The sequence below is a fragment of the Populus alba genome, chromosome 1 (genome assembly GCF_005239225.2).
Source record: "Populus alba chromosome 1, ASM523922v2, whole genome shotgun sequence".
NCBI classification, from domain to species: domain Eukaryota; kingdom Viridiplantae; phylum Streptophyta; class Magnoliopsida; order Malpighiales; family Salicaceae; genus Populus; species Populus alba.
The window spans coordinates 50218595-50241928 of record NC_133284.1 but is presented as its reverse complement, the minus strand read 5'-3'; the positions used below and the strand labels follow the sequence as shown (position 1 = coordinate 50241928).

At 35.2% G+C, this 23334-nt stretch overlaps 2 protein-coding genes and 1 long non-coding RNA gene across 7 annotated transcripts; 2 read left to right on the top strand and 1 right to left on the bottom strand.

The window, feature by feature from the left end:
- The first annotated feature begins 1129 nt into the window (after positions 1 to 1129).
- LOC118037830 (uncharacterized) lies at positions 1130 to 5488 on the top strand. 3 transcript variants are annotated; one of them, XR_012171276.1, is made up of 8 exons: positions 1130 to 2246; positions 2505 to 2889; positions 2997 to 3047; positions 3141 to 3185; positions 3632 to 3718; positions 4019 to 4132; positions 4244 to 5061; positions 5200 to 5488. It is a non-coding gene; the product is annotated as an uncharacterized lncRNA (long non-coding RNA). The 3 variants fall into 3 exon arrangements; XR_012171275.1 differs by having other exon boundaries at positions 2997 to 3060; XR_012171274.1 differs by having other exon boundaries at positions 2997 to 3185.
- Positions 5489 to 6757: 1269 nt separating this feature from the next.
- On the top strand, positions 6758 to 16704 carry LOC118037831 (vacuolar protein sorting-associated protein 54, chloroplastic). Of its 3 annotated transcripts, none has more exons than XM_035043938.2 (19): positions 6765 to 7700; positions 8025 to 8087; positions 8181 to 8260; positions 8974 to 9091; positions 9457 to 9531; positions 10028 to 10184; positions 10345 to 10433; positions 10822 to 11078; positions 12051 to 12222; positions 12302 to 12385; positions 12480 to 12904; positions 13224 to 13377; positions 13772 to 13853; positions 13996 to 14075; positions 14322 to 14483; positions 14931 to 14998; positions 15786 to 15866; positions 15985 to 16237; positions 16453 to 16704. In XM_035043938.2, exons 1-18 carry the CDS (start codon positions 6948 to 6950, stop codon positions 16118 to 16120), a joined length of 3036 nt encoding a protein of 1011 aa, XP_034899829.1. In that variant the 5' UTR covers positions 6765 to 6947; the 3' UTR covers positions 16121 to 16237; positions 16453 to 16704. The 3 variants fall into 3 exon arrangements, with proteins under 3 accessions (XP_034899830.1, XP_034899829.1, XP_034899828.1); XM_035043937.2 differs by having other exon boundaries at positions 9454 to 9531; XM_035043939.2 differs by lacking the exons at positions 14931 to 14998; positions 15786 to 15866; positions 15985 to 16237; positions 16453 to 16704 and having other exon boundaries at positions 6758 to 7700; positions 9454 to 9531; positions 14003 to 14075; positions 14322 to 14460.
- A 1177-nt stretch (positions 16705 to 17881) lies between these two features.
- LOC118037832 (alpha-glucosidase) lies at positions 17882 to 21735 on the bottom strand. Its single transcript, XM_035043940.2, has 5 exons — positions 21401 to 21735; positions 20274 to 20986; positions 19677 to 19907; positions 18892 to 19538; positions 17882 to 18805 (listed from the first exon to the last, which is right to left on the bottom strand). Exons 1-5 carry the CDS (start codon positions 21679 to 21681, stop codon positions 18008 to 18010), a joined length of 2670 nt encoding a protein of 889 aa, XP_034899831.1. The 5' UTR covers positions 21682 to 21735; the 3' UTR covers positions 17882 to 18007.
- Positions 21736 to 23334: the final 1599 nt, after the last annotated feature.

Genomic DNA, 23334 nt, shown 5'->3' with positions numbered 1-23334 from the left:
TTTTATATCAAATAATGTTGGAGTTTTTCCACTCAAACCTAGCTAGTAAACTTGATAGGTCAACCTAATCAAAACTAGAGTTAAATTTGATTTGATTTTTTTAATTTTTTTAAAATAATTTTATTTTTATTTTTAAAAAAAAATCTTAAAAAAATATCATTTTGAATTAAAATAAGTTGACCATCCAGCCTTTAATTTAAATCTTAAACTAGGTTGAGAACTAACCGAGTTTTATAACTAGGTTCCAAACTATTCAAATACATTGAAAAATAGTCCATAGAAACTATATTGGAAATCAATTCATATCAATCAAATCAGTTCTTAAATATTTTGGAAGATCAAACGGCCAAATGGAGAATATTTTTTTTAATGAAAATAGAGAGAAAAAAGTGCTAGCCAAATTAATGGCTAGAAAGAAATATTCCTACATTCCATAGGCTAGGCACATTTTAAGAAACAAGAGGACTTTGGTTTTGCAGTTTTGGACATAGCAAGAACTGCTGTAATGGCGATGTTTGTCTGTTTCAAACATTTGGTCTCCATTACTCCTCTTTGGTCTCCATTTCCACATCATGAGGCCTCCCAAAGCAATGGCCCAGGTGAAAACCTTTCTACTCATTTCTTAGTCTACCTTTATTTTCCATTTTTTGAACGTTAAGACGACTGTTATTATTCAATATCATGTCACATTCTGGAGGAAGATATGTCTCTTCTGATCGAATAACTTTTTGACTATGCCTTCTTCATAGATACATTACATCGCAAAACGAGGTAGGTAGCCAGTAGGAACTAGGAGGTAGTCTACAATGTCAGACTAAAAGTTCAAAACAAGCATATAGAATATATTGACAAGCATATGATCCTCCCTTTCAATGGTTGCCAATACGTACGCTGATCATGGTATTTATCAGATTCATAAATCATACACCAAAGTGTATGTGCGTAGGAGTATTCTCCATTTGAGCATTTGTTAGCAATTCAGATTAGATTTCGGACGTTTTAATAATTTAGCATCTTGTTCAAGATATACTTCTTTTAGGCTGATTTAATTTTCAATTAAACACTTTGTAAAGGAACCTAGACTTGAAGGTTAGTGAGTTATTCTTTCAAGAATATCACTCATTTTGCTCAGAAGCTTTGGAGGTTTGCCAAGATTTCGTAGCCAATAGGCCTGTCCATGCATACCAGGCTAGTGAATGAACTTGCTTCTAGAGGATCAAGATCAAGTTGCCGAGGCAACATCTGAAACATGATTTCTCTCCCCCTCAGTAGTGTCCTTGTCATACAAAGTTCTTTTTTTGTTCGATTGTTGATGCACATCCTCTCTCAATTCAGCAGCCTGTGTTGAAAGGAAAAATAGACGCGGTATAAGATCAAAAATCAATAATATAGAGTTAAAAACTCAAGAATAAAAAGAAGATTTTGAGGAATGTATATTTTTAATAGAAATCAATTTATTTTTAATAGCCTGCCTATGTTCTTTGAATAAACCTCCTTGCATAGAGAAAATTTCCTATGGGTGTTACTGTTATTGGAGTGTAACAGGTATTAAGACAGTGATGGTGATGGCCACAATGATGAGAGTAAATGGATACAAACATATTTTTATATGATACAATATTGTCCCTTTTGTTGAGGCTGGCAGGATTCGTACAATCGTGGCCAAGAGCATCCATTCTTTGCTGGTCTGTTAAGAGGTAATGAAAGTGGCAGCCGGAGTATTTCTCGTTCAACATCAGATATTGGAGATTTCAGAAGTAAAAATTTTTCAGATATCTCTGGAAAGTCCAAGGACTTGCCAATAAAGGATTCTGTCTCAGACATTCTTGAACCCTTCGAGCAGACTGCATTTGGGACATTGTGGAAGATTCCTACATCAACCTCTTTCGAATTCCAAAGTTCTCAATTTGATTCCAGCGTTGATTCAGGCGGTACAAATGATTCAGTGAAAGCATCCAGTCCCGATACCTTTGAAACAACTGAAGCACACCAAAGTGTGCCTGTCCTAGCAAGACCAATAGCTGAAAAATGATTTGTTCTGAACTAAAGGAAATCGAACCTGTCAAAGATTCCGCCTCCTCAGTCAGCCGCATCATTTTATAATGGATATTCCCCACAATTTGAAATTTTGGAATCATGTGACAGCACTATGAGGCTAAATTTATACTTGAAAGCTAGAAAGAATGATGTGAGTGCCGGTGTTCCGGGAAAATTCTTGCATGCTGTAATTGGCTAGGATGTTTCAGGTAATTTCCTTTGTTCTACTCTGAAGACACTCTTTACTAACCTCTTCAATTCTTGACCTTTTCTCTCCCAGAGCCCTGTCTTTTACTTGTCATTGGCTTTTAAGATTATGCACTATTCTTCTGCATACACGGAGATCTTTGAGTTAACTTAATCTCTTCCTTCTACTTGGTTGAAGCTCGGGTTTGGACAATTCTAAGCTATTGTAAAGAGCATGTTATTAAGATTACAATCCATCTTTCGTTTTCTTTTCTTTATAGATGTTGGATCCTTAGCTTCAATCATCATGTATGCTTTCTACTTGAACGAAACACTCGAAAGTGACGAGTTCTGCACTGTACCTATCATTAATATGAAGAGGGAAGACCTAAGTTCTCATGCGAACTAAAATGGTTGCTGGATTCATGTCAGTTTGATGAGTCACCTTAATCTTTGTAGATGAGGTATTCTTTGTGTCGATTACATTGCTTTAAATATATGTTTCCTCATTTTCCCATTCTTCAATATTATCCTCTAGTGCTGCAGAATCAAGCTTTTAGTTGAATGGCTGGTTACATTGAGCAGATTGATCTGTCATATTATGATCTGTTTGGGTGTCTCTAGTTAGATCTACGAAATGGACACAAGCTCCAAACAAGACAAGTGGTAGTGATTCTTTGGAAAAGCTTTTTTTTTTTTTTTTTATTTATTATTATTATAACAGCCATTGGTAAATAAGAAAGATATTTATTTCACTTCCTTCTTTTGAACAGACACTAAAGGAAGCGGTCGTTGAAGTATTCAACTGCAGAAAGGCGCATTTTGTGAGCTCAGGGGGTTATTTCTTGACATTTCTCTTCTTTCCAAAGGTTTTCATAGAGTGAAATGACTAACATGCCTGTCTTTCTGTTTTACAGGGTGAATCTGTGTATCCTTGGGTTGAGAATGTTACTCTTGGTCAGGTATGATGCGGGAAACTATGCATTTGCATTGCTTTTTGTTGCGGAGATGTGATGAGTACCGAGTCTGACTGCGTCAGTTTCATGCAATATGAGAACTTGTTTTCTTTTCTAGTAAACTTTCAAGTCTTTGTTTCTCCTATTTTCTTCTTGTCTTCCACTCCAATTCACATTTGAAGATTGAAAGCCTTCCAAATCCTGATTATTAGTCTACTTTATCGACCACGAATTCATATGTGAGATTAATCCTATGCACTGAAGTATAGAATTGGAAGGCATTCTGGAAAAAAAGAATGCCATCCAAACTTATCTTTTTTTCACAAGTTCCAATCAGGACAAGTAAGATCATAATGCTTTCTTCTGTGCGATTGTTTTCTGCCATTTTCATACTTTAATTTCACTGTTATGACTCTCAACAAGTGTGTGATTAAGCTATTGCGTCTGTGCAGGACTGCTCATGCTGTACCCTTATTTCTGAAAAGTTGTTCTTGACTTCACCTGAGCTATTGGCCTGGCAAGGATTCAGCAGACTATTGGTATCTACTGCTCCTAAACTCAGATAATTCCATTTTCTTTTGTTTTTCTGTTCAATCATGATCTACTAATTAGACCTTTTTCTTTATATATTTCTCAAATTTCTCTTTTAGTTTCTTCACATATATCAGTTGAATTTAATCAACTTCTTGGACAATAGTTTCCTGTTCTTTTCAATTGCATTTATTTTCTTTACTTTCTGGTGGACAAAAGTTATGACTTGGACAAATATATGAGCGTTTCTATTCAATCTTGACTTGGAACCAAATTTCTCTTCTTATATCTGGCTGTTTTTCGATCAGTTAGCTGACATCCTAATGGACACTGGAAATCTTACTATTCCTCATTGCACATTAACGAAATACAAGTACATGCTACTTTGTTACTCAATGGTGCTGGTCGCTTTGGATCCAATGGTTTTTACTAGACCTGGAACTTCTATTTTTTATACAAAGTTTTCTGCAATTCAAAGCTTGTGTACATGCAGCTTTTCCCCTAATCTTTGAGCTAAACTCTTGCTTTTGCAGTGAGATACAAAATGCATGATATCTCTGATCTTAAAGTAGTCGACATATTGCGCAAGGATTTTAAGAAGTGGACAAGAGGAGGTCTCGACTTTCACTACTCTCCATATCTGTCATTTAATATGCTACTGATTCATTGCAGGGCCAGAACAAGTATTCATTATTGGTCTGAGACATATTAGAGAATGTAGCAGTTAGTGAAACTGTTCACCTTGGTTGTAATAAATTATCCCAGTTTGTTCCTTATGCTTTGTCATGCAATTTACCAGGGAAGCCAGATGCAACTGGTTCAAGATTGATAGTGTCAAACATTGGGATGAGTTCCATAGGCATATCAATAGAGCAGTTTCTTGCTCACGAGCTTTCTTCAACAGAAGAAATCAAATATTTCCAGCGAGAGTAACTAAGCACACATTAATGCAAATGCAGAAATGCTGTCTGCTCTTGTGCTTTGTCCTTTTTATTATTAGCTTTTACAATGTCTTCTGGTTATAAACATTACCTCCATTACTTTATGTGATGGTGTTTGATTACAACTTGCTAATTATAATTTTTTGCTAAATCTCAAGTGTTGGAGAAGCTTCGGTTGCTCATGATTGTATCGGGGTATTATGATGCTGAAAAGAACTTCAAGCTCTAAAGAAATTATTGGTTTTATTATTTTTGTTTTTTATTTACTGAATTTCTGCTTATGCATATTTTTGCTGTAGCTTAGAGGGAGATACTGGTCTCTGCTGAAACTATGGAACATATGAGGAATCTGCTCTCCATCTTAAGTTCAAATGCCTCCCATCTGCCACTCAAAGCTATGCATCAACCAGGTTAGTTTTTCTGCATTCTATGGAGACCATTAAGTTATAAATAGCAATTATTTCTTTTTCATCATTGAATGCAGGTCCACTCTTATACACTACTAAATCTTATACACAAAAACCCTGTGTCGCTTGTTGATCATGCAGGTCTCAGAGTTGACATGAAGGCATTTGAGATTGACAAAGTTACATCAAGAAAGACTATCGAGCGCCTCTTAGAAGAATTTGGCGGGGCATCAAAAGGCTAATGTTGTTCATGGACAAGAACACAGCAAGAATGCAGATACATATTTGTTACTCCAATGTGGAAATACCTAAACCAATATGGTGAAAATTCTAGTAAATTCAAAGAAATGCATCGGGCCATGGCTGCAGAATTCAGTATGATGTATATTTTCTAATGCATAGATAAAGCAAGTCTTCATATTTTTGTTCAGTTAACGCTCTTTGAATTTGACAGATATTGTTTTCTCTTGCCAAGCTTACCTTCAATCCTGTCACTACAGGCTCGTCCTAATATAAACATATAAGGGGATTTGTCTTCATAAAGGAATTTGATTTCCATGGACAAACTAATGAAGTCCTGTTGCTTGGAGGAAGGGGATTCTTTTCTACTCTGCAGTTGCAGTTGAAGATCCTGAATATTTTTTTTTTTCCCAAAGCATAGATTTCAGAAGTGGTGGTAGAAATCTCAAGTTCTAATAATCCACATTCATCAAGTCCTGAAGTTTCTCAAACTCTTAAGCATCCACAAGATCCTCAGCTTTTGTATTAAGCAACTCACTTAACTTTAGAGATTTGGGCCTTAGAAGTCGTCTGTGAGGAGGAACTCACTCATTGATCTACCTGAGCCTCTGTAGGCCCTTTTTCTGCTTCATATAGTCGCATGGATGAAGCGAAGGTTTGTTTCAGCCATAATTACAGGCTAAGGGACAGTTTGCTTTGACATGTCTTCTTGGTTGCCTGGGTGCATTACATGGGCAGTGAAAGCCAGAGCAGAAGTTCCTTGCACTAATTCTTCAGGAGTCTTTTGAAGGATTCCCTCAGGTTCATGATGTGATTTTCTTGAATAATCTCCCTGAATTCATATGGCTAATTAAAATTATTTTTTATTTAAAAATATATTAATATAATTTTATTTATAAAAATATATATTTTTAACATCAACAAATTAAAATAATTTATGAAAATATTTTAAAAAAATTATTTTAAATAAAAGAATTATTTTTTTTTAAACACGGGCACCTATAGATCCTATTTGTTTTTACGTGTTTTAAAAAATTTTTTGAAAAAAAATAAAATTTTTTTATTTATTTATTTTAAATTAATATATTTTAAATATTTTTAAATTATTTTGATATGCTGATGTTAAAAAATAATATTTAAAAAATAAAAAATATATTATTTTAATATATTTTTAAATAAAAATAAAAAAATAATTATAATTATAATTATATTCTCAAAGTCGTAGTGTTTTTTAGGCTATGTCTTGAAGTTCGGACTTAATATCTAGTTACATGTTGATTTTTTAAGCGAGTATATTTTAAATAATAATAAATATTAATTTTTAAAATATTTTTTATTTGAAAATTTATTAAATAATATATATTTTTTTATTTTTAAAAATTTAAACAATTAAAAATGAAAAAGATTTTAAAATTATGGTTGTATCGCTGGCCAAGCAGACCGTAACATTGACTGGCCCAATCAGTCACTCTCACTCACATTCTCCCTCCAGTCCACTCTATAAATTCCTTCTTTTTTTGGGATCCCAACCAAATCCCATTCCATTCAGTCCAATTCCCAGCACTGAGATCCAACACTGGAATTCAATCCCATTTCCCATGTAATATAAAACACTCAGATCCTCCTAATCCTAAACACAGAGCAGAGCAATGGATTCTCTTCCTTCTTCTCTGTCAGGAAGGCTACCCAACAATTCCAATACCATCCAAAACCTCTCTTCCGTCCTCAACAACCCTCACTCCTTCAAATCCTCCTCCGATCCCTCCGCCTGGATCGGCTGGTGGTCCGTTGCTCCTCCAGATTTCACTCCCGTAATCACCAAACACCCACAACCCGATATCTCCCGATCCGATTTCCTCCCCTACTTGTCCTCCATCTCCGACATCCACTCTCGTTTCGAAGACATCAAAAACCACACCAAAAACAACGAGCAGGAATCCAATTTGGACTTGGATTTGGATGCTGTAGGGCAAGGCGAGGCGCTTGTTGCGTGTTTGAGGGAAGTTCCGTCGCTGTATTTTAAAGAGGATTTTGCATTGGAAGATGGGCCCACGTTTCATGCGGCGTGTCCGTTTACGAATGGGGTGGCGAATTTGTCGTTGCAGGAGAAGTTGACTCAGTATTTGGACGTGGTGGAGGTGCATTTGGTGAAGGAGATATCGTTGCGTTCGAATTCCTTTTTCGAGGCGCAAGGGCAGTTGGAGGATTTGAATGGGAAGATTGTTGAGGGGTGTGAGAGGATTAGGGAGTTGAAGGAGACTATTAGGGTTTTGGATAAGAATTTGGTTGAGTCAGCAATGGAGATTCATGAGCTGAATGTTAGTAGAGGGAATTTGGTTGCTTTGCAAAATAAGTTGAGCCTTATTTTGTATGTTAATCAGGCTCTTTCCACTCTTAAATTGGTAATTTTTTTGCATGCCTTTTATTGAAATTTGTTAGCACGTATGCTTAATTGTTGTTTTCAGCTAAATTATGTTAGTTGCACAGGCTCCGTTGCGCTTAAATTTGTAATTAGCATTGCCATTTTGTTTGTTTTGGCTTGTTTCTTGGGCATGCGTTTAATTGTGTTATATTGGATATTTGAGAGGGAGTGATGGTTTTATTCATAAATAAGCGTTTTAGGAAAATTATGTTATATTAGTGTTGCGCTTGGGGTTTAGGCTGTGGTTTTCTTGATGATTTGTAATGCAAGTTGATTTTCTTACTCTTTTTTTGGTGGTACACAGCTTGTTGCATCTGCAGATTGTGCCGCAGCATTGGATGTTACTGATGATTTGCAGCAGTTGTTGGTATATTTTGAATTCTGGTGTAATTAGAAGTTTTGGTTGTGGTAAATGCTTATTCTTTTGACCTAAATCGTGTGCATTCTTTGTCTTTGATAGAATGCAGATGAGCTGACTGGTCTACATTGTTTTCGTCACCTACGGGATCATGTAGCAGCTGCAATAGATTCCATAAACAGGTATCTTTTTTTTCTTCTTCTAAAAATATGTCTGCATCAGTTATTTGCCAATTTGAACTTCCATTTGCATTGGCTGTGTTATTTAGCTCTTTATACTATTCATTTTGTTTGAGTTGCAATATTGATCATGGGAAATTTTTTACCATATGAGGTGATGTGCTGTTGTGTGCTTGATGCGAAAATATATTGAGGGAGTTTTAGAATTTATTCTGATGAAGGTATGGGCAGGAAGTTCCCTCAATCCGTATTTTACTTGTAGATATGGTTTTGGGCACATATTTGGTAGTGGGGAATGTTACGACTAGAGGCACAATTGGTGGTTCTTAGGTTGAACTCTGAGAAAGCTTATGACTGAATTAGTTTGAGTTTCCTGATGAGGTCTCCTGAAAGGATGGGCAGTGTTAAGAGGGACGAGGTGAATTAACAGCAATTGCTGTTTGGTAAGCTTGGTTTTCTAGTTTGCTTGGACTTCTATTTATGGGTTGACTTAACTTACACTTAGTGAGATTGGTTGGTCCTAGTGCTTTGTGGATGGTGCCTTTTTCTTTTATTTGTATTTGCAATTTCTTCAGTAATCATTTCAAGTAGGTAATAGTGATAAATTTATTGGTTGTTATGTAAAATGCAATACAAAATGTCATATAATTTAATTTAGAGAGGAAATGTATACCATTTTGTTTTTCTTTTGTAACTTATTACATTTGTTTTTGTAGCATTCTTTCAGCGGAATTTATGCAAGCTTCAATACATGTTGCTAGGGATAAAGATTTGCTTCTTTTATCGAAAGCAAAAACCAGGGATTCCATGTATATGAATGGAAAAGATGAAGAAGTAAGCTTAATTTCACTTATCCATTTTCTTGTTTTGACAAAGAACATGTTGCTTTTTTTGGTACTCTAGTATGGCTATATTTATACACAAGAAAGCATCTTTGAATTTCATGTCATCCAAGACATTTAATACAGCATGTACTATCAAGCGTATAAAGTTGGAATGAGTGGCTGTTGTTGGTTTTGCCCTTAACTTATATTAATTGTACCTCATCTTCCTGATGCTTGTGTTTTTGCATAATATGATTTTTCTAACTGTTCTTTCAAGGACTTTTTAATGACTTGTATTTCTATTTTTGTTTGTCTTCTTTATTGAACTTCTATGAGTAATATCTGCTGTTCTTTGGAATGGATCATGTTTAGCAGGTTAAGTTGGATGATGAAGAGACCTCCAATTTTCGAGATCATCTTCTCCCTCTCATTGTTGGGTTGCTTAGAACTGTGAGTGTTGCGTCTAGTACTTTTTCATGAAAATAACTGCCTTCGTTACAACTTCTGCTGTTGTTTGTTCTTAAATATTTGTATAATTTTACTCTTGCTGTTGATGTATACTCTTTGATGCCATATCTTAGTTCTTGTTATAGGAATTTATGTGAATTATCCAACATGAGTAAAATTTAAGTCATTCATGCTGATAGAAAAGTTTGACTTAACTGAAATAAAAGTCTGGATGATGTGAGCTCATAAGTTCAAATATCAGAATTCAAATATTTTTTCCAGTGTTGGTAGGATAAATTTCTGATTGAACTTGTTTCCAATAAGATCCTTTCCCAGTTATGGTCACTCTGAAGTAGGATCCTGGTAAGGGACTGTAGGTGAAGGTCCCATCCTGCAGCATCACTGTAAGATGTTGCTGCTCTTAGTTGGTAATTTGTTATTAGGACTGCAATTTGTGCTTATCAGTGCTGATTATGTTAAACCAATTGATTGGTATCAGGCCAAGCTCCCCTCTGTGTTGAGAATATACCGAGATACTCTTACAGCCAGTATGAAAACAACTATTAAGAATGCAGTTGCAGAGCTGCTTCCTGCCTTTTCGGCCCAATCTCTGGAGTCAGAGCGAACATCTGCAGAGCGAACAGCTGATACAGATGGTGAGTACAAGCTACAAGATTTTTTAAAAAAATTTCGAGCTCATTAATTTGCAAGTACTTGTCTATTTTCTTTAAGGTGATTTTTTTATTGGAGATAAGCAACTTGTTATGAGTTTCTGCTCCATTTTCTCTCCTTTTCTTACACTTATGGGTGACTCAGGTGGAGGTTTATCACTAGCGAGCAAGTTAAGGAGCTTGTCATCTGAAAACTTTGTGCTGCTTTTAAGTGCTATTTTCAACATCGTGCAGGTAATGTATAATTCACAAGTATTTTTCCTGGACACAAAGTTTTGTAAGCTTCTTGATGATGTACTGGACATGCTTTGATTTTTCCTTTAACTCAGATATACTGGGCAGCTGAAGCCTGAATGTAATGAAGGTGGATTGTTGCCACCAAAATCCATTTTTTATTTTTTATGGGGGCATAGTTGCTAAATTAAGCCTTGCTCAAGAGAATTTGTGGTTTACAAGACTCCTAAACTTAGGTTGTTGATTTGTTAGTATGCTTTGGTGGACATGACCTTGATTTTTGGCTGCTTGATTATCATAGAAATGATTTGATTGCTTGATTCAAGCCTTTAGTTTTCTTCATTATATGCCATTTAAGTAACAAATAATTTCATTTTAGTAAATGCAGGCACACTTAGTGCAGGCTGCTGAAGTGAAAAAGGCAATTGAGTGGATTATGTGCAGTGTTGATGGACACTATGCCGCTGATTCAGTTGCTGCTGCAATTGCAGTTGGTGCAGCTACTGCTGAAACAGCTTATGAGAGTGGTAGCCAAGGCAGTTCACTTCTCCCCTTTTCTCCACAGAGAAGTACTTCCACGCTTACATCATCTCAGCTGAAACCAAATGATGCAGCAAGCCCCTCAAATATTTCGAGAAATTTTAGGTGAACTCTGATCCCTTTGTTGTGATAGTTTTAAAATGTTACTTGCATGATGTTTACCTTTTATGTAAGAGTAAACGCTATATAAAAAAAAATTGACATAGCAGAAATCACTACACAACAGAAATAATGGCTGGGATTATAAGTTTGTACAACTCTATGGTTATTTATTTTATTAGTGCTTTCATGATATTTTTCTTGTGACCAAATTTGTTGTAGTTATTATTTATCTTTGTGGAATTTTGTGGGTTGTTTTTATTCAAGACCCATGTTCCATTGCAGTTTTTTTTTTTTTTTTTTTTTTGTGCTATTTGTTTATTACTACTACATGTAATAAAAGGTGCAATCCACTTCTTTGTTTTAGTTAAAGAATAATTGCTTGGCAAAGAAAAGATTTAAAATCTGTTATGGAATTCTATATAATAAAAACCAAAGAGATTTAAACAGGACTAGTTATGTTTTTTCTTTGCCCTGGTCAATTTTGGAACAATATAATTGAGCCTGCATTTACTCGGTATCCCTCTTTCACAACTTGAACTGAACTGAGCATCAAGTAACTTCCTGTTTAGTGTGCTTATAAAAAAAAAAAAAAAAAAAAAAAGATTGTCTGATATTAGTGTACTTTAAGAAGGTAAGAACGCTATCATGTTTGGAGGTAATCTCCAAATTGCTGATCATGATCAGAAGCTCTGTTGTGATGACGGTTTTTTAAGTTGCCCTTGTTGTTAATTAGTCACTGCCAGTCTGTCTCATCTCTCTTATAGGCTGGTTTTTTGACCAGCTTCAGATCCCATCTAGCCAATTTATGTCAGAACAATTCCTGCAAAAATAAGACCTGCAATGAAGGTGATTTTGAACCTTCAGTTGGGTTTTCCAGTTTGCATCTGCAAATTAATGGTGTTGATTCATTTCTGATTTACATTAAAATTTGGTTCAACTGGTGTAGTTTTCTGAACAAATTGTGATCTTTGACAGGGCTGATGTATTGAGAGAGAACACAGAAGCTGTCTTTGCTGCTTGTGATGCTGCTCATGGAAGATGGGCGAAGCTCCTCGGGGTCCGTGCTGTTCTTCATCCTAAGCTGAGATTGGTGGAATTTTTAAGCATATTCAACATCACCCAAGAGTTTATAACTGCCACTGAAAAGGTTCTATATAGTTTTCTGTATCATGAAAAAAAACTTTCTGTTCATGTCTGTGATGCTATTTGTACGCTAACTTAAACAGATTGGTGGAAGATTGGGGTATAGTATTCGTGGAACAGTGCAATCACAGGCCAAGGGTTTTGTTGATTTCCAACATGAAATGCGAGTTAGTTTCCATTTCCACTTTCCCCTTTATTTAGTTTGTTTTTTAAGACACTTTCAGTTTCTCATCTGGCTAACCTTTACATTGATGGATGTAGATGACAAAAATTAAGGCAGTGCTTGATCAGGAGACATGGGTGGAAGTAGATGTCCCTGATGAATTTCAGGCTATTGTAGCTTCATTGTTTTATTCTGAACCATTGATCTCTGAGGCTCTAAATGATACTCAAGGTGAGATGACAACAAGCTATGGTGAAGTGGGAACAAGCAATGATGGTTCACTTGTGATTGACAATGAAGCACAAAATGTTGCTCAAAAACTAGTGAGAATGAACTCTACAGAGGTGTCTTTGCAAAATTCTGTGCAAAAAAAATCGACTTCCTCAACTGAGCCAACTGAAAGTAATAAAGTCATGACTGCAACATCTTCAGCTCAGCGTAACAACCATAAGGTAAAGGAGCGCGGGAAATCCACTTCTCAAACTCTTTCTTGTGGAGGTGTTGGTTATCACATGGTAAACTGGTTAGTTTTCTTTTTTGACCTTTTTATATCAGTTTTTTTGCATGTGGTTTTCTGTGAGGTCATTAACAACATTTTCTTTATTTCATTTAAATCTTGACATTGTGTCTATAGTTAATGTCATTAGTTATTGCCAGTGTGGCTAAGCAATCCCCTGCTTGATGACACTTTATTTTCTGTTGTATGTTTGACAGATTATAATCTAAGAATTCCTTGTTGTGTTTTGTTATTTTCATTTTGCAAACTATTTTTAATTTTCAGCAATCAAAATACTTTCTGAAGTGAACAATTGCTGATGCCGTGTGTGTTTATTCTTTCCCAGTGGCTTAATATTGCTGAAGATGTTGTCAGAATACATGGATATGAATAATTATTTGTCAACGCTATCTTCAGAAGTTGTTCATCGTGTTGTGGAGATCTTAAAATTCTTCAATACAAGGACTTGTCAACTTATTCTCGGAGCTGGTGCCATGCAGGTACAAGTTTCTAATCGTTAACATTTGCTTTCTCCAAAGTGTTGTATTTTAACATTCTAAAATCCAAAAAAGGTTTTGATTTTCTGGTTGACATGTCATAAAAGGGAACCATTCTTGTCTTGCATGCTTTTATGATATTTGGTCTGTGGGTTATCCCAATTTTAGCCTCCAAATCCTTGATAGCTGTGAAGTGCTCCACCGAGTCTCCAAACACCAACATCACACCCTGAATGTTTTCTTTATCTTTCTTCCTGCCAACAAACTGATAACCATTATTCTCTCTTTTTGCTTGCCTTATTTTCAAATTATTTTCTTTGCTCTTTTATTTATAATCAATTTGAAGCAAGCTCAGCTGTTCATTTAATTACTAACTTTGGTCTATGCAATGCTGAAGGTGTCAGGTTTGAAATCTATTACATCGAAGCACTTGGCCCTTGCTAGTCAAGTCATCAGTTTTGTATATGCTATTATTTCTGGTAGGTTGATATACATTTAATGATTGTTCTTGTTTCAAATTGTTAAGTGCACTGCTTAAGACAATTTTCTTGCCGCTCTTATTTGCTAGCTCATCATTTTCTGACATTTCTGAGTTTCTTTGTGCTTGCTGTCTGGGCTAAGAAATCAGGCGAGTTCTTTTCCTTAAAGTACCTGAAGCACGGAAAGCATTACTATTGTCAGAGATTGATCGAGTAGCACAGGTATATAGCTGTTTAAGCTGCTTCTCATGCTAATATTGTGATGTGTGCAACTTCTATTTAATTTGCTGAGCTCTCTTGCTACTGATTGATGGCATGCATGACAATGCATACAATGCGTGGAACTTCTCTTTCAATGCCTGTTTGTTTTTGGGATTTCTTGTAGTTTGGAGCTGGTTTTGTCTGTGGATGAACAGGCTTTTATGCTGTTTAGTTTCAAATTTCACATGGTTTTATTTTTGAACTCAGGATTATAAGGTTCATCAAGAGGAGATACTTACAAAGCTGGTTCAGATAATGAGGGAAAGGGTGTTGTATCATCTACGTAAATTGCCTCCAGTTGTCGAGAGCTGGAATAGACCCATAGATACTGATTCACAGCCTAGTTTGATTGCTAAAGAAATTGTAAAGGTAACTAATTGTAAATTGGAATGTTCCAAATTCCAAATACACTAGAGGCTTTTGTGGTGTCCTCTTACTGTGGATCTTGGCAATTTGGAAATGCCAAACATGCCTGCTCTGAACACTTTAGTCAAGTAGATAAACTTCAGAGTGGGCTGACATGGCCATATATTATTGTGGTTGATGTGCAGATGTCTTTTCATTGCATACAGTTGTTTGGTGAAAATCTACAGCATGTTAACAGTCCTCAATCTGATTCCACTCATGACATAAACTTTGTCTTTGCTTTCTTAGATTAAGAACTTAATCTAAAAAATTCCTGCTAAATGTATGAACTCAAGTAGCTGTTATAATCATTATAATGTTAGGATTTGGGAGGTGGTTTCTTTCCTTATGGTTGTTCAACCAAAATTATCCTTGGAGAATTGGACCTGATTAGCCGTTCAACTTTTGCAGGAGGTTAACTACCTACAACGTATCTTGTCTAGAACTTTACATGAGGCGGATATTCAAGCAATTTTCAGGTGAGTTCTAAACATAGCTTGGTGAATAATACTCAGTTGCTTGCTGCAATATCAGCATATACTTTGCTGTTCCATGCGACAAAATGTAGAGTATGACTTTGATCTCATGGTTATGTAATGCATAGTCCAATGATGACAAAAATCCTGAAGTAAAATGGCTTGAAGTGGATATTGAGGCATATTTAGTTGTTTATCCCTGTGTTTTTTATTTTATTTTTTTTGTCTTAAAACAGATTATTTTGAAGTTTTTCGTTAGCATTTCTAGCGATCACTAGTGAGTACAGTTAGATTACTCAATTCAGTGCAGTGGCTGGCAGCTTAGATATATAATTGTAATTTGCTAAGCAGTTTAGCTGTTGTTGAATTAACGTATGCTGTATTTTAAACGGACAAAAATGTTTCTTTGGCATGTTTCATATGAAAATTGTTGTTGCAATCTTGTAATGGAAAAACTGCTCAGTCGAAATAATTTGTGCAAGAGTTACCCAAAATTTTCAGGATTCTTTCTATCTAATAATCTTCTTGAACCAATATTGGCATCACTCTGTGGCCAGGTCTAAACAAAGAAATTGTCCTTCCTTGAATGAAATGCATCCGGTGTGTTTAGTCTAACTTATTTTCTAAGAAACTTATTGACGTTAAATACTTTCATGGTATCTCTGGAACCATATTTCTTGATGAAAAATGTATTCTCATGAAAACAGAGCAAAATCTCAAAAACCCAGCAGTTTTTTTCTCTTGGGTTTTGATGGAAACGCTTATCCCTGCATTGCAATGATTTTTGCAGGCAAGTGGTTATAGACTTGCATAAAGAAACTTCAGAAGCATTTTCACGGTTTGAGATCAGCAGTCCTCAAGCAAAGGGCAGGTACTGCCTTTTACTATCTTACAAGAGCATCCACAACTGTTTTTCTGTTTTGCCTGCTTCTGCATGGAAATTCATTTTCTGGAGCTCAAGTTGTTTTTGTTTGTGTCCCATATATCAGACTTCACCGGGATATTACACTTATCCTTGGATGCATTAGATCATTACCTTCTGGTAGCTCGAGCGAATCTGGTACCCTTAACTGGGGACAACTTGATGAGTTCTTCCTACAAAGATTTGGGTCTGAAGCTGGCTGAAAAATGTCGTCTTCAAGGATCAAATTGGTTGCTCATAGTAACGAGATTTTTATTGAAGATATGGGATGATAGGACCAGTTCTCAACCTATACACCTACCTTGTAGCATATATTTGAGGTAATTCTCTATTCTGTGCTGTCAAATTCTTTCATCCACCACTTGTTTTGTTTTTCAGCCTTCAGAAAAAAAAGAAAATCAAGTTACTATAAACATAGAAAAACCATCAGATTACATGGATTTTCCATCTCCTACTCGCAATGAATGATTTTCTGGATCAGATTCTTGTGCATGAAAAAGTTTTTCTGGTTACTAATCACTGGAATTTATTCCAGGTGTCTTGGTTGCTTTTAGGTAAATAGTGGACAGCTTATTTGTCAACATTGAAGTCTTGCGGAAGGAAGTGTCTTTAAAGCAGAATTTTTGTAGGAGTTTACAGATATTACAATTTTTTAATTGTTCGAAATATTAAACAGCTGGTTCTAGTTATCAAGTTCTTCCATGTACCATTATTTTCAGATGCACTCAATCGCTTCATCTTCAGATAATTGTATTCTAGCGTCATTAATTCGATTTCATTTCTCTGACTTCCATGTTCTTTCTTATCATAAGCCGTATTGTACTACTTCATAAATTAGCCTGAAAATATCGACAACGTTTAATTTGCAAATTCTTACAGGGTAGGCACAATGTCAATATGGTTTATAGATGCCTTTTTTTCTTCTTCTTTTGGTAGCAACTAAATGGCATTGTGCAAAAATTAGGGATGAGCAAAAAAATCAGTAAACTAAGTAAATCGAAAAAACCAAAAAAAAATTAACAGAAAAAAAACCGATTAGAATATTTTAAAAAAATTCTGGTTCGGTTCGGTTTTTGGTTTTGTAATATAAAAACCAGTTAATCCGGACCGAACCGAACCGGTTTAAAAAAAGTCCCTAACCACCACTGGTATAAATAGAAACTTTTACCCGTCTCTCTCCTAACCTTATTAGACTACCAGAGGCTAAAAAAAAAATCCCTGATCAGAGCAGCCATCCTAGTACTAGAGGCTCTCCCTCTCACCTCTCCAATCCAAAATATTTTAGCCTATAGGACAAGTTCATGACAGAACTCAAACAAGTTCTTTTGTTCAATACAAGTACATCATAGAAGCATCAATTTCCTCTCCTCGCCTTTTGTTTTTTGGTGATGGGTTTTTGTTAATGAGGTGATGGAAACAAGGTTACTGATAAGATCTGTTGGTTTTTGTTTATGAGGTGATGGACTGATTGGTGATGGGTTTTTGTTTTTGGATTATTTGGTTTTATTTTCGGTCTCTAAAGCTAGAATTCTGCTTTACATCTTCTATAAGATCTGTTAGGATTAAACAATCCATGGACCACACTGCAATTGAGTTAACAGGAAGTGAACCAGCAACCGTGATGCAAGTAACTGATGAGGAAAGTGGGCATAAAAAATTGCATATAGGTTTTTTTTAGTTTTTGGCATTAAAAACCAACCCGAAACCAGTCAGTTTGGGCCGGTTTTGATTTGATTTCGGTTTTTTTTTTTTTTGGTTTGGTTGTTTCTTAAAGGTAAAAACTAAACCGAGCCGAAAATAATCATCCCTAGTAAAAATATCTTATTTTGTTTCATTGGGTCAACTTGCGAGTCATTCAAGATGACTAAGTGATGGGCCGTTTGAAATTATGTTTGAGTGTAGTTTGATTGATGTTGATATATTTGAAAATATTTGATTTTGATGTCTTGATGTTAAAAAAAAAATTAAAAATAACATTTTTTTTAATATATTTTTAAGTAAGAGCACAGTTAACATTTCTCCAAACTGGCAATTACAGTCTTATTTTTTTTTCCACTTTCTATTAGACAGCAGTGATCATTTCCTGCATTCTAAAAGGTCTTCTCCAAGTTGAACTCTTGTCCGAGAGGCTGAGAAAGCCCAGATATCTCAAGTACATCAAACTGCCCTTTAGTTTTCTCTAATCCTAAGAATGTCACTTTCTCTATAATCCATTTTTGACTCACAGCAAATTCTCCATTAATGACATTTGATCCAACTACTACTCTATTCCCTACTATTCCACCAGAAAATTTCACCAAACTCCAATTCTGCCCCACCCCTCCCATGTCCACACTCTCCCCATCATCCAAGAAGGATTCCCCTGTGCTGTTTCCACTGCTGCTCAGAACCACTAAAAGATGGAATGCTGTTTTTCGAGCTTCTTTTGTTGTCATGGCTTCTTGTTGCAAGGCCAAGATGTTTCCTTCGTGAACATGAACATTAATATGATCTGCCGGTGCAGCAAGATTGATGTACTTGCCTGAACTTACAGAAACTGAGTTAGAGTAGTTAAAAAGATCAAACCAGTTTCCTGCTGGAAAATATGCATCGACTGAAGTAGCTCCTGACTTCAATACTGGTGATACCATTACACCTTTACCGATAAGAAACTGTGAGTTGACTTCATAACTTTTGATGTCTCGAGGAAATGAAAAGAAAAGAGGTCGCGCTATTGGGGTCCCTTTAGTGTGAGCCTCATACATTAATGTGTAGAAATATGGAAGCAGCTGATATCGGAGGCCAAGCACCTTCCTGGCTGTTGCTGCAACAGAATCCCAGAGATAAAGCTCTTGACGCGTTGTGTCTATTGACGAATGATCTCTTGCAAAGGGGTAGAAGGCACCTAGCTGCATCGGAATAAAAATTCAACATCTAGTGAATACAGAAAAAGAGTAAAACACCCTGCAACATCCAATTACAAGAAACAATTTACCTGAATCCAACGCCGGCAAAGCTCCTCAGTTGTGTTTCCTGAAAAGCCACATATGTCAGCACCAACCATTGGAATTCCAAACAGTCCAAAATTCAGAATTGATGGTATAGAGTATGCCAAGTCATCCCATGTAGCAGCATTGTCTCCAGTCCAATGTGCCGTATACCTTCCAGAGCCAACAAAAGTTGATCTAGAAAGCACGAATGGCCTTTTACCAGTTGAATTGATCAGACCAGCATTGGTGGCTTTTGATTCCAAGAGGCCATAGAGGTTATGAACATTGTACTCTGTCATGGTATCAAAGTGTAGAGATGTTGCTGGAATAGTTTTATTATTAATTGGCCGACGAACACCAGCATTGTTAATCATGTAGGGTGGGTTGTCCAGGGTAGAAGATGGGGTGGGTGTGGGATCGATGAAATTTGATATCTCATTCATGTCAATCCAGAGACCATCAACAGGGAGAAGCTCTCGAAACATTTTTATCTCATTAACCCAAAACTCTAGGCCAGCAGGATTTACAAAATCAGGAAAATAGACTTTTCCAGGCCAAACTTCACCCAGGTACGGAATGCCATTGCGTTTAATGAAAATATCAGCCTGCATTCCTCTGATGTAAGTTTCATATGATGAGTTCACACTGATGCCTGCAGAAAATTGGAGGCTCAAAAGAATTTACCAGAACCATTATATCTTTCTTCATTTCTTTTCTTTTCTTGTTTTTTCGCAAAGCCAATTAGAAAGAATTACAAAGAGAACTTTTGTTTCTTCAAGTTGGAACATACCAGGATCCAAGATGAGCACATATTTCTGACCATTTTGGTGAAGGGTATTGACAAATTTCTTCATTTTTTCCAAGGGAAAATTTGTAGGATGAAATGTGAAGTCCTTGTATGCATCCATGTAATCAATATCTGTCCACATGACTTCAAGAGGTATACCAGCTTTTGCATATCCAGCAACCACACCCTCAACATCAGAAATGTTCTTGTAACCGTATCGGCATTGATGAAACCCTTCACATTGTGCCAAAAAACAGGAAAGAACCAAAGGAGTTGTCAGGAATAAAAGCTACCCAAATCTAAGAGCATGGCTAAATGAAACCGGCAAGAACAGCTCATCATAGCTGCTCAAGGAAATGTTTATACAAGAAAATCTTCAAAAAAACATAGAATTGTAACACCTGATGCGTGATATACATGGAACAGACATTGTTCAACAAAACTGAGATATATAAAATAATATGGTCCATACATATCGCCAATTATTGAATTGATATTCAATTATCATGCAATTTTGCAGACCACAACATGTTTAGTTGCCAGTAAGATTTGCAAAGAAAAATAGTATAAATCAAGGAAGGTAGAGACAGTGCTGCTTACCGAATGACCAATATGGCATTGGGGCAGGCCGGCCGATCAGCTCAGTATACTGCTCTATCACCATATCCGGCAATGGCCCAGCGAAAAAGTACAAATCAATAATGCCACCAATAACCTTATAAGTTATCCTATCACCTCCATAAACTATGTCCATGCCATTACTATTAAACAGTAAAACACCATGAGTAGTCCCTGCCTTTACTTTGTCATTAGCGGATGCTGATCTTACATCGATGTAGAAGGGGTGAGAACCGTACAGATTAACATCAATATTAGCACTGCCCAGGTCAGCATTCCACAAGGTGAATGCGTCTTTAGGCTTCAACTTGAAAGTGCTCTTGGTGTGCTCTCCTAGACCGTATAAAGACGACCTCTTTATAGGGAGCCTGGAAGACAGCTGGATATACTGGTCCTTAAAGACCAAGAAAGTGTCGGGATTGGACGTGTCCGGCGATGTGTCAAAAAGAACATCACCAGAGGACTTTCGGGTGATGGTGAAGCCGAAAGGGGTGGTGTTGTGCAGGGTAAAAAGCAGGTCCGAGTTGGGGTCAGAGAGGAGGTTGTTTTCTAGCAAGACTCTATGCTTTAATGGAGAGTAATGCAGGTAGTTTTCCGGAGAGTGGTCTTCCCGGGGAACGATGTCTTCTGGGATCTCCCATCTTTGGTTTTTGGAATCTGTTATTCTGACTCTCAAACGATTCTTAGTTTCAAAGCTGCGTTTAGGAGGCAAAGCATGTCAAAGCATAGAGCAGGAAATATGCATGTCGGAAGACAAGCCATGTCGTCTACTTGTTTAAGTGTGTGGTAGGAACATAATTCTTTGAAGAGGGTAAGTTGCTCGCATAGTCCTCTTAAGTTTTTGAAGTTATTCATATTAGTCCCTCTATCATAATTTATTAAAATAGATGATGAGAAATTTATTTTCCCTTCATTCTAAGCAAAGATAAGATAAGAACTAACCATGCCACAAGAAATTATTAAAAAGAAACAGCAAAATTGTTCATCCTAAAAAAGCCATTGACTTTTTGGTTTCTGTTTTTCAAGAGCATTTGATAGTTAGATAAGATTAATGTTAGAAAAATCATCCTTAACATCAAAATAATCAAGAAAGAAACTAAACTTCTTACCTAGCAACAAGACTGAGATGTTGGATATCATCTCCATAAACTGAGGATTCCTTGATGAGAATAAGATCAGCAGTCAACGACTTGCCTGTGAAACCAGAGTTAACAGATCCAACTCTGTAGCCATAGCCAACGACTTCTTCTTTCACTTCGTTTCCACTAATCAATGGCACCCAATGAACCAACAAGAAGAAGATAAGTAGAAGATTGCTGTTAGATTGAGATATTGCTTTTGGCTTCCTGCTCCCAGTCTTGTTTCTCTCTTTCTCCATTCTTTGTGTCATATGAACAGTGGAAACTCAGAGGTATTTACTAGATGTCGGTGGAATATACTTTTAATGTACTCTAAAAAAATAGTAATTATTTGAAATCCTATTACTCTTCCTCTGGTTGGTTCGAGGCCTGCGGTCTTATTTTTATTTATTTTTTTCATTCCTTGGTTTTCACGTTTGAAATCTAAATTTTCAAAATAATTCTTCAAATTATTTTTTTTTAATTTAATTTATATTTATTTCATTTAAAATTATTTAAAAACTAAATTTTTTTCAATATCATCCTTTTTTTTAATTTTTTTATATATTAGAATTGATTATTTTGATTATTATTTGTTTTGTATTGAATACTTTTTTTAATTAAATTTATTTTTTAATTTTATCATTTGATATTTTATTTTTATATCAAATTGATACTTATCTTTTTATTATTATTTGTTTTACTTTGACAAATCTTTTAGATTTAAATGTTTAAATTTCTGATTTCAATCATCAACATTAAATTGATTGGTAAATGATTTTCTTGATTGAACCTGAATCTAGAATTTTATAAATTACAAGTTTAGAAAATGAATATTAATTTAAGAGATTCATCCAAAGTTGTTTGGTTTTTGTTTTTTATTTTTTAAACTCATATTTTTTCAACTTCATCCTTTAATATTTTTTTAATTAGAAATTAGACTCTGTTAATTTTTTTATTTGCTTTCTATAAGATTTTTCATTAATTTTAAAAATAATTCTAATTATCTTGAGTCTTTTTTATTTTCATTTTTTGTTAACTTTAGTTTTTTTAAAAGAATTTTTTAATTTAATTAAATAAATATAAGCAATAGATGTTCATTTTATGATATTTTACTTGGTTTGTTTTCCAGATCATTGCTCTAACAACGCATATAGCTTTTTTTAGAGTCACAATGCAGCTTTTTTCACAGTGGTGTTAGAACCATTTCAGTGAGTTTTTTTTCTAGGGTGGGGTGGTGTCATGATAGAATAATAATGAGTCTTTAACAAGTTTTTTTTATTTTTCTCTCAATTATGATATTGTCGACTCAATTTTTATAATTAATTACTGATATTTTTTGTTTTATTTATTGTCAATGTCTTTTTTAATTATATTAATAATCCAACTAACCTTATTGAATCTAGGCAAGTGAATGGCTCATGTCCCAAATCCCAAACTTCTTTTTTTTTCTTAAAAGCACTGATATTGCTTGAATTTTTTTTTTTTTTTGTGTGTTACAAAAAATTTAATCTAACTTGCAAAGATAGCAGGCACCAATCTAGTAAGATATAAAAGGAGGTTTTTTTTTTTTTGAAAAAAAAAAAAACAAGAAAACAATTGTATGTATGATTGGAGATAATTTTAACTTGAAACTTTCTTTTCTTTTATTTCTTTGTTTCTTTTTTTCTTTTTTCGTTTTGCTTTGTCATGATCAAATGGTAAACCTTGTTGCCAGGGAAACTTGTACTATCATTTTACCAACTGGAATTTCAACATTTGCAATCTCTTTTTATATATTATTATTATTATTATTATTATTATTATTCTTGCCAATTTTCTGGTAATTTTTGGCTGTCAATTCTTATCTGCTTAATTTCACCTTTAACTTGAACTCCTCTCCAAGTGACAAAGAGAAGCCTGACTTTTCTAGCTTATCAAATAGT

Coding starts and splice junctions, on each gene's coding strand:
- LOC118037832 (XM_035043940.2), bottom strand. CDS start 21,681: ATGACACAAAGAATGGAGAAAGAGAGAAACAAGACTGGGAGCAGGAAG. Junction 19,539..19,676: donor TGTGCTCATCTTGGATCCTG/GTATGTTCCAAC, acceptor AATTTTCTGCAG/GCATCAGTGTGAACTCATCA. Junction 18,806..18,891: donor TTTGCCGGCGTTGGATTCAG/GTAAATTGTTTC, acceptor ATTCCGATGCAG/CTAGGTGCCTTCTACCCCTT.
- LOC118037831 (XM_035043937.2), top strand. CDS start 6,948: ATGGATTCTCTTCCTTCTTCTCTGTCAGGAAGGCTACCCAACAATTCC. Junction 12,905..13,223: donor GGTTATCACATGGTAAACTG/GTTAGTTTTCTT, acceptor ATTCTTTCCCAG/TGGCTTAATATTGCTGAAGA. Junction 14,484..14,930: donor TTGCTAAAGAAATTGTAAAG/GTAACTAATTGT, acceptor CAACTTTTGCAG/GAGGTTAACTACCTACAACG.